The sequence below is a fragment of the Xenopus laevis genome, chromosome 1L (assembly GCF_017654675.1).
Source record: "Xenopus laevis strain J_2021 chromosome 1L, Xenopus_laevis_v10.1, whole genome shotgun sequence".
NCBI classification, from domain to species: domain Eukaryota; kingdom Metazoa; phylum Chordata; class Amphibia; order Anura; family Pipidae; genus Xenopus; species Xenopus laevis.
The window spans coordinates 119769367-119779994 of NC_054371.1; the positions used below are offsets into that span (position 1 = coordinate 119769367).

At 40.9% G+C, this 10628-nt stretch overlaps 1 protein-coding gene across 1 annotated transcript in view; it reads right to left on the reverse strand.

The window, feature by feature from the left end:
• gne.L (glucosamine (UDP-N-acetyl)-2-epimerase/N-acetylmannosamine kinase L homeolog) overlaps positions 1-10419 on the reverse strand; it is a 36820-nt gene extending 26401 nt beyond the window's left edge. The window contains exon 1 of the mRNA XM_018256564.2: positions 10224-10419. Within this exon, the coding sequence (XP_018112053.1) occupies positions 10224-10310 (87 nt within the window). The 5' untranslated portion in view covers positions 10311-10419. The remainder of the gene's footprint in view (positions 1-10223) is intronic.
• Positions 10420-10628: the final 209 nt, after the last annotated feature.

Here is a 10628-nt window from a genome sequence, read left to right on the forward strand (position 1 = left end):
TTACTGACCCCCTTCTACACAAGGTACTAAAAATATTTTGGTGCCAGGTGATGCACAGGTTTTTGTCTGTGAAGTTGCCATGCAGCAACTATACCATTTAAATAAATCTCCCAAGGATCCTGTTCACTTCTTTATCTGTATCATTGCATCTCCCACATTCTCCTTCCCACGTTCTTGTGCCATGGATTTGGTTATGCTTGGTGCACTCTCTACCTGTTGGGATATCCACTGCACAAACACAAAGGAGGTAGAACAGGACATTGAGGTGGAGCCATGTTTGCTTATGTTCAGTGGCCCTATAAAACAATGGTCAAGTTAAAAATAAAAATGACATTCAGTTATGACAAGTATGATTAATGCCTGCTTTATAACTAACAATGGTTTGGAAATGAGTCATGCTTTCTTGCTCTAAGAAATATGTGTTGCTTTACAGAATATGTATATTGATCATTTTCTTATACCCAGAAAAATAATGGAGCAAAGCGTATTATTATTATCAGTTATCTCCAAAGGTCCATAATATTACTCAAGTTATAATATTACTCATGTCACCCTGGCACTCTTCATATATGTAAATGCTACATACAACCCTTAAATGAAATTCTAAAATGTCAGTTTCTACAGCAGCCTACCACACACCCAATTGGCAAGATAGTGTATGATTGGCAAACAAAATCATTGTCTCAAAAATATACTCAAATTTATGTTTCTGCACTTCACGTTTTCTCTGATTTTACACTGTATTCTATGCTACCACCAGTTATAATCCATCAGTCGTTGCTTTACCTAAATTTCCCATGTTGCTTTCCTGTAATTTTACATCAAAATATAGCTTATGACTTTTTATTTTAAAGACTAGTTACGGCAGATAAAACCCACTACATATACCTAGCAGATGACAGATAATCTGGCTGTGGAGCTAGGGGGGTAAGGGGTACAGGGTTCATCGTACCGACGTTTACCAGAAGGGTGTGCGTGACATCATTTCAGTACTTTGATGCGATGGGGTTGCTAGTGTATAATGAAGCAATAGAATTCTTAATGATTCAGATGCAAGGAGAGTGTACGACTGGCCATACTAGGGATGACTTTGACGTAGTTGGCCAGCTTAAATATATTGCAATATATGGACAAACAATCCCTGTTTTGTTTAAAGGGTAAGGCATTTTTTAGTAGCTTACGGCATAACATGTCTCAATATCCTAGATATGTTGATGGTGGGTTGAGTGTAGAGGACTCTTGTATTTGTCTATATGTAATTTGTGGTCACAGCCTCATTGCACCCCCGCTTAATGTTTTTTTTAAAAATTAGTGGTGAGCACAACTTTCCCTTGTTTGCCACCCTAGGCACCAGACCTAATTACAGCCCATGCAGATAAAATGTGTAGAAATAGAATGTGGTTCTTTTACAGGAAGATAAATGGGTCAGATGCTATATATGGCCCACTACAGAATGAAACCTTTTACATTAACTAGGCTATTTGTTGCAAGTAAATGTAGGTACTGGATTATATCAACTTTATATAAAACAAATAATTGTTCTTTAAAATGAATACTTGTCCTCTGTAAATGTTATTAAAAATATAATTAGGGGGGGCGTGGCTTGGATGAGCTCCGGATAGCACGCAGTGGTAAGAGCTCCGCTACAGATACCCTGTTTTTTACCCTGAAGTGAGCTATTTTGAGAGAAATTTGCCTCGCCTGCAGATGAAGGCTGGTCAAACTACTGGCACGGATATCATGAGGCGCAATAGAGGCAATCCTCCTAAATCGAAATCATCGGATCCAGAGGGTGACGATTCCCAAGATGGCGACGCATTGAAATCATCACCGTCTTGATCGGTGGAGGTGCAGCGGCCCAAATCGCAACAAACTTCGGCGAAACTGAGTAAGTTTGCGAGATCTTCCCCTCCAGCTCCCTCAATGCAGTCCTCCCCAACCCGTAGTTCTGCCGCTACAACCCGACCCCTGAGGCCCAAACACTTGAACCAACCCTGTCAGAGGTAATGCTCCTTATCTCACAAAATCACACTACTGTGGTGCAGAAATTGGAAGAACTGGGCGCTAGTTTTGCGATTCTCAAGCAAGATATGCACAAGTTAAGAGAGCGCACGATTGAAACGGAGCGCCGAATTTCTGATATAGAGGACACAGTCCAGCCTATGCCACGCAAACTAGAGCAAGTGACCCGCCATTTAACGGCCTTGGATGCAAGGGCGGATGATATCGAAAATCGGCTAAGGCGCAATAACATTAGGGTGGTTGGCATGCCGGAAAAGGTGGAAGGTAACAATATGGAGCATTTTCTAGAAAATTGGCTGGTCACGGAATTTGGGCGCGAAAGTTTTACTACTACATTTGTGGTTGAGCGGGCCCATAGGGTCCCTGGGCGTGCCCCTCCACCAGGTACCCCACCAAGACCGATTGTGGCGCGGTTATTAAACTACAGGGACAGGGACATTGCGTTGACTGCTGCCAGGAAGGCGGGAAATATTATGCTGGAGAATCATAGAATATCCATTTATCCGGACTTTTCATTAGAAGTACGTAAGCAACGTCAAAAATATGCCTCAGTGAAGGAAGCTTTGAGGAAACGCCAAATTAAGTACGCCATGTTGTTTCCAGCAAAACTACGTGTGGTTACAGGTGACAAGGTGTACTTCTTTAATAACCTGGAGGAGACACATGAATGGCTCGACCGTCAGTCGCACAGTGATCAACCATCGGAGGCATCTCCTGGACGACCACAACAGACGGATACCTGAGGAGGTTTATTTTTTCTTTTTTTTCAAATTGTCTACCATTTAGCTCACTCACTCGGCTCTGTTAAAAAGCGGTGAGCGCCACTTTATTTTTTAGGTTCTTCGGGCAGTCCACTGCTGGTCTGGACTCAGACTGAAGAGTCAGGAGGGGTCTTTTTTTTCTTTTTTTTTCTGTTACTTTCTCCTCCTCTTCCCACGTCTTCGTAGGAAATTTTCTTTTTGAATTTTTTTTTTTTCTCTATGGGTACATGCTTGTCCGCAATTGGGGTGGTCAGGTGGGGTGGGGGGGCAGTGAGTTTTTTTTGTTGTTGTTGTTCTGGCCAATCATTTTCCATACCGGATAAATCTCTAAGATGGAACACATGTGGTTTTTTGTCGACTTTTGTGAAGAGTGCCACAGGCTCTGGGTTACAGGTACCTTGGAGTGATGCTCTGGGACTGTGGATTTACTTGAATTATGGCTAATCTAAATTTCATATCCTGGAATGTTCGGGGATTGGGAGACTCTGTTAAGAGGCGTCTAGTATTTAACTTTATCAGGCAACATAAACCACAGGTTATCCTGTTGCAAGAAACCCATGCTGATACCCGGGTACAACAGGCACTTCGGAGACCTTGGTTAGCTGATTCATATCACTCCATGCACTCTACGTATTCGAGGGGGGTGTCCATAATGTTTGCTAAGTCGTGTAACTACTCCGTGAGCAAAGTAATATGTGATAAGGAGGGTCGATACGTAATTATTCTGTGTATGTTGCACCACAAAATGTTTATTGTTGTAAATGTATATAACCCTCCCCCCTTCTCTGACACATTACTATTCCACATTATGGAGAAAATTGCCACTCTGCCTTTAGCACCTTTGTTACTGATGGGAGACTTTAACTCCGTTATGCACGCGGACGTTGATAGGTTAAAAGGGGGTTTGCGCTCTACCTCTACACTGGCCACCTGGGCTTCCACTTTTGCATTGACGGATTTATGGAGAGCCAAGCACCCTGTCAAGAAACAATTTACATGTTTCTCAGCATCGCATAGTACTATGTCCAGGATTGATTTGGCTTTGGGCAACCCTGAATTTACCAGCTATTTAGAGGATATTGAAATTTTGCCGGGTGGAATATCAGATCATACTCCAATTTTACTGCGGGTGGTTAGTTTGACTTCTCCGATTAATAAGTTCTGGAAACTTAGCAGGTTCTGGACCGAACAGCCCAAAATAACCGAAGAGGTAAATGAGGATCTTAAGGAACATATTAGTATTAATGAGGGCACAGCATCCCTGCAAATTGAATGGGACACCCTTAAAGCATATTCTAGAGGGAAATAGATCTCATGTATAAAGCAATATAATAAGACTGCCCTTTCTAATATAACGGATATCCAAAAACAGTTGTCTCTAGCTGAGTCTCTCTTTGTTCAAAACCCTACCCCGGAGACTAAACAAGATTTCCAACTTTTGTTGCAAAAACATGCGCTAGCCCAAACTCAGGTGGTCAATAAACAATTGTTGTATCACCGAGCAAATGTATTCGCTTCCGGGGAGAAGAATGGGAAATTATTGGCATTGTTAACTAAACTAGACAGGGCCAGCATTACTATCCCTGCCATCCAGGATAGTCTAAGTGGAGTAATTACTGCTCCGGATAAAATTAATGAGGTATTTGTGTCATATTATAAGCACCTTTACTCTTCCAAAATTCAACACAGTCAGAGGGACATTGCCAATTACTTACACAATATTCCGTTGCCCCAGTTAGGGATCCAGGACAGGGAGTTTCTGAACCAGCCAATTACTGATCAAGAAATCTTGGATGCTATATCTGCTTTCCCCCCTGGGAAATCGCCTGGGTTGGATGGTCTGCCGTCAGAATGGTATGGGGCACATGGGTCCTTGGTAATGCCAAAACTGAAACGGTTGTTTAATGATGTTTTGGAGGGGGTAGCACTGCCGAGTTCCATGAGTGAAACTTTGATCACATTACTTCTCAAACCTGGAAAAGATCCCTTGCTATGTTCGTCGTACAGGCCCATTTCATTGATTAATGTCGATGCCAAAATTTTGGCAAAAATACTTTCCAAACGCCTCAATCAAGTTATACATTCTGTAATCTCAACTGATCAAACAGGTTTTATACCTGGACGGTCCACAGATATCAATTTAAGACGCCTGTATACTAACATAGCAGTGAATCATGATAACATTGGACATAGAGTAATAGTTGCGCTTGATAACGAAAAGGCGTTTGATTCTGTTGAATGGATCTACCTGTGGGAAATATTACAGGTTATGGGCATGGGAAATAATTTTTTAACATGGGTTAAGGCACTGTACCATCAACCTAAAGCCAAGGTGAGAACCAATCAAAATATCTCTGAATTATTTGATGTTGCTAGGGGAACTCGGCAGGGCTGCCCGCTCTCGCCCTTGCTATTTGCTATAGCGATGGAGCCGTTGGCCATGTTGGTAAAAGAAGATGTGGCCGTAACAGGTTTAAGAGTCGGATCTCATGTTGAAAAAATTGCAATGTACGCAGATGATACCTTGTTATTTTTGGAAAGTCCCTATTTACCGCTTACGAAAGCACTGGATTTAATTAATAATCATACTGCCTTCTCTGGCCTTAAGATTAATTGGTCGAAGTCTACCATTTTTCCGATAGACCAATTTCTCCCGGACCCCTCTCTCATGCAAACCGATATGGAATGGGTGGATACGTTTAAGTATTTAGGGATTTGGATAAATAAAGATTTCCACAAATTTCTTGATTTGAATCTGAGTCCACTCTTGCAATTGTTGGAAGTTAAAACAAAAGCGTGGTCTCAGATTCCATTAACAGTTCTAGGTAAAATTAATTTATTCAAAATGGCACTTCTACCCAAATTTACTTATGTCTTTCGGCAAACCCCGGTCTCCATCCCAAACTCACTGTTTAAAAAGTTGGATTCCCTTCTTACCACTGTTTATTGGGCGAATAATCACCCTAGAGTTTCTTTATCTACCCTTCAATTGCCCTCTGAAGCTGGCGGTTTAGCTGCTCCTAATATGCGCTCATATTATTTATCTTCTAGACTTGTGACTGCATGGTGGTGGGTGTCCCCCTCAGGGTCAAATGCTGCTACCATTTTGGAATCTCACATTCTGGGATCCTCAGAAGCTTTAAAAAACCTTTTATATAGGGGAACTGGTGTTAATAGAGGAGTTACATCTTTGATGAAAGCTACTGTCGCTGACTGGAAATTAGCTCACAAATGTTTTCGCAAAGACAAAACTTATTGCTCAAAATTCTCTCCCTTATGGTTCAATCCGACTTTACCTCATTTGTTAACAATCCCTGATCCTCAACTGTGGGCAAATTATCAAATAAAGTACATTGGGGATATAATTGACCAAGGGACATTAGTATCTTTTAACGATCTTCAATCCAAATTTAGTCTCCCGAATCGAATGTTTTTCAGGTATTTACAGCTACGTCATGCTGTCCAGGCCCAGCTCCCTTTCACAAAAATAGAAACTAGTCCCATCAGGTTGGAGGATTATGTTCATACCCAAGGATTGCGTAAACCTATGTCCCAATTTTATAAATTGATCAGTCTCCCTCTGCCACAAAAGCTCCCCAAGTTATACTTGAAATGGAATGTAGATATACCTACGTTGACCACAGATTTATGGGAAGAAGTTTTGGAGTCAGCGTTTGGGTCTCTTATCAGTGTTAGGGATAAAATGATACAATTTCGATATTTGCATAGGACCTACCTGACACCGCATAGGTTATCCTTAATCTCCAGTACTATTCCTGATGAATGCCCTAAATGTCATCAAACCCCAGCCTCTTTTCTGCACATGGTCTGGTCATGTGGTAAGCTCCAAATATTCTGGAAAGAGATTCTTGCTGAATGTATGGAGGTTGTTTCTATCCCCTTGACCCTGGACCCTCTACCTATTCTGCTTAATTATGTTGAATCAATAACCCCTCTACGTAAAACTAGAAGCCTGCTGTCGGCATTATTTGTTTATGCTAAAAAATTGGTAGCTATTAACTGGAAGGCTTCAGTAGCGCCCACAAAAGAGCAATGGATAGTTATGGTAAATAATAATGTTCCCATGTATAAATTAACGTACTTCAAGAGAGGCTGTCCGGCTAAGTTTGATGCTATTTGGACCGACTGGATGGATGCACACCTCCCTCAAAATAGGTAGATGAGTAATTCATCTGGAGATAGCCCAGAGCTTGGAGCTCTTCTTTTATGTTGATAAATCTAAGAGATTGATTGGAAACTACGGTATTACACCTCTAGGTTTAGGTATGGTTGGCCGCTAGTTAGGGGGAATGTATTGGGTGCATATACTTGTACATACAGTACTGAATGTGGGTTCATGTTTCCAAATGACATTGGTTGTTGTGATGTTACTGAATAACGGAGTTATCTTTCATGCATGTCTATTACAGTGTCTATTCTTCGTGAAACGTATGTCGATGCTTATTGCATGCCGTTATTTGTTTGTAACAAAGTTTATGGAGCATGAACATGGTTGTATATGTGCCTGGGAAAATTCAATAAAAAACAATTGTAAAAAAAAAAAAATATAATTAGCATTTTCTTGTTATACTGAAGCCTCTCTGAAAGAGGGGCACTCAATGGTCAGACTGGGATACTTGATAAAAAATTTAAACAGCTAATGATGGATAAAAGGCTGTAGCAGGAACATGGCCTCAAAGAGAAATTTAGTGTCCTTAAATTATATTGTAAGTATGTAGAAATTCAAATATTTTCTGATTAAGTCCACAGAATCAGCAATGATTTTTGCAGCATTGCAATGAATGCTTAGTAAGCCAGCGTAGCAAGCACTTAGCTAACCTGCAGACTGGAGCAGGTAATTGTCTAATTTACACACTGCCTTCAATCACTCAACACACACGCACACGTTTATATATTTGACTTTGTTCGATTAACCATGTGCATCTGTGTACATTTCCATATGTTTGTGTGTGTCTGTACAAATATTGCCTAAAGCTCAATCTTTCCTTCTGAAACAGCGGGTAAAGGACACAATTGCCTGCATGAATGCAGGTGAGTGTCACCAAACAGCACACATTCAATAAAACTGGCCCGTAACCCATAGCAACCAATCAATAATTAGCTTTGTTCATCAGCTGAAATAAGAATTAGGATATCTAAAATATGACTGGTTGCCATAGGTTACTGCATATATACCCAGTAAAATAGCCCTAGTGTATCTAATGCTGGGCAAACTTATACCAGTGCAGTAACCCAGAGCAACCAATCTGCATTACAATTTGATCAGCCTACTGCAGGCTTAAAACAATTGCTCTTGGAGGCTACAATTTTATTGTTACTTTTTATATTTTTTTATATTTCTATTCAGGGCCTCTCCTAATCCTACAGTCTTTCATTCTTACTCCTGCCGAGTTGTTAAAGTAAACCAGATATCTAAAATTTCAAACTGGAGAGCTGTTGAATAAAAACACTTGCCCTGCAACATTGTGCCTCGCATAGAACTCCCTGCTAAAATCGAATATCCTAACATTTTACAACAGGGTGTATGTTATTCCTTGTATAAATTATCTTCAAGCTTCTAAAACAGGTGCACAAATTTAACCAGTGAAGGGAAACATTACATTCACATGTATAGAATTTTTTTTGTGTTACTGGTCCTTTAAACCACTGACTGTATAGTTATCTTTAACCCCCCCAAAACCCTCATGGATTATATGGCGAGGACGTTTACCTAAAACACATTTTTAATATCTAACTGTTCTTTATTTTTGAATGCATTTGATTTGCCTTTCCAGACATGAGTAGCTACAGACACTGTCTCTATCAACTACTAACACATTACCTGCACACTGAGCAATTACTACAGGTATAGGGTATATTATCTGGAATGCTTGAGACCTAGGGATTTTCAGAAAAGTGTTTTAACATATTTTGGATCACTGTGCCCTAAAGGGGTTGTTCACCTTCAAACAACTAGTTGGTTTCAGATAGATCACCAGAAATAACAACTTTTTCCAATGACTTTCTATTTTCTATGTGTGATGGTTTTTCTAATATTGAAGTGGAAAGTGTAATTTCTCTCCTTCTGATGCAGCTCTGGGAGGGGGGGGGGGTCACTGATCCTGTAAACTGTTCTAAATGGATACATTTAGTTGATACATTTCTTATCTTTGTCCCTGCTGATCAGAAGCTCTGGGTTTCATTACAGGCAGTTGTTAGAATTGATACAATAGTTGCTAATACTCCAGTGATGCTGCTGAGAAATGTATCAACTCAATGTTGCAAAATTGTAATAGTTTAGAGTCTGCGCTGAATTACTGAGCTGCCAGACTGAAACACCAAAGCGAAAACATAAAAAAATAAATAATGGAAAGTAATTGAAAAAAGTCTTTATTTCTGGGGAACAATCTGAAAACAACTGAATTGAAAAAAGTGTTTGGAAGGTGAACAACCCCATGAAGTCTACTAAATAACCTGGAAACATTAAACAAACCCAATAGGATTGTTTTGCCAACCATATTGATATATACAGCTTAGGCAAGGATAAAGGACTAGGTACAGGTTTATTATTATAGAAAAACATTGAAGAGAAATAGAATATTATTTTAAAATGAATTCTGTGGGGCATGGTCATCCCATAATTTACAGAGTGTTCTGAATAAGAGAGCCCGTAAACAGGGTCAGACTGGGCTGGCGGGACAACGGGAAAAAACCCTGGTGGGCCTCTGACTCTTGTGGACACTGTCGGCCCAGATCTGCACCCAGATCCGCTTCTCAATGCTGGATCTCCCTTTGTTGGGCGGTCGTGGCAAAAAAATTGTGCGCATACTCGGCGCATCACACTGGGGCCGGCAGAGGGGCCCCCAGTCCGACCATGCCTGTAAACGTACTACTGTTGTTCATTTTCTACTCAGGTCCACTTCTATCCATAGCGAGCATATCATTCAAGTCACTGCTTAGTATACAGAATTACGGTGGCCCTACATGGCCAGATTTAACTTCTGATCGTACCCCTTCAGACCATGCAGGAAACATATTTACCTAGTAAAACAAGTGTGTGTCTGTGAGTTTTTATATATCCTTCCTGTTATTTTTCCCCTTTTGACCTGACAACAGAGGAGTTGGAAGAGGCTTGAAATGAGACAATACACATAGGAGCCACTGATCGCCTTACTGTCAGGCAGCAAGGAAACAGAGCCCCTCTGTACATCCTTCCATGCCTCTCTATACAGCCCAGGACAGAGACGTGGCATCAAATAACACAGAGACTGAATAAATACAAAAGAAATCCTGCTATCAGCACGGTGACATTCCTTCACCCCTTATGCCGCATATTAGACTGATCAGCAGCATTCCCTACCTGAGTGATCGGCCTTTTACAGCTGTGGGAACTAGACAGTATGGTCAGACAAAAGAAATAACAGAGCACAGCTCACTTACATGGGGTCCCCGTACAAAAGCGTTTCCAGCAAGAGGAGAATGTATATGACTTCCCATCCCGTTCACTTGGCTCTGTGAGCTATACATGTGTATCTTATTCTTGATTCTCTGATCTTCAGTGTCTCACCCGCCCTGAAAATGTACTTAAGGTAAATGGAGTTGTGTGATTGGCATTTGCTCTCCATTCTTAGCTGAGGAGGCAGCTCCACCCCCTAAATGCAAATGGATTTGTGTGTGTGTGTGAGTAAAGCCAATTCTCTCCTTAGAAACAGGAGCCCTTTCTTTCCCCCTGCTTGACTGGCTCAAATGAGCATGCTTGCTTCCAGATGATTTCATTACTTGTGCAATGGGAAATTGCTTCTAGAGGGAAACAGCTGGTGTGCAGGATTTATTGTACTCCCTGCG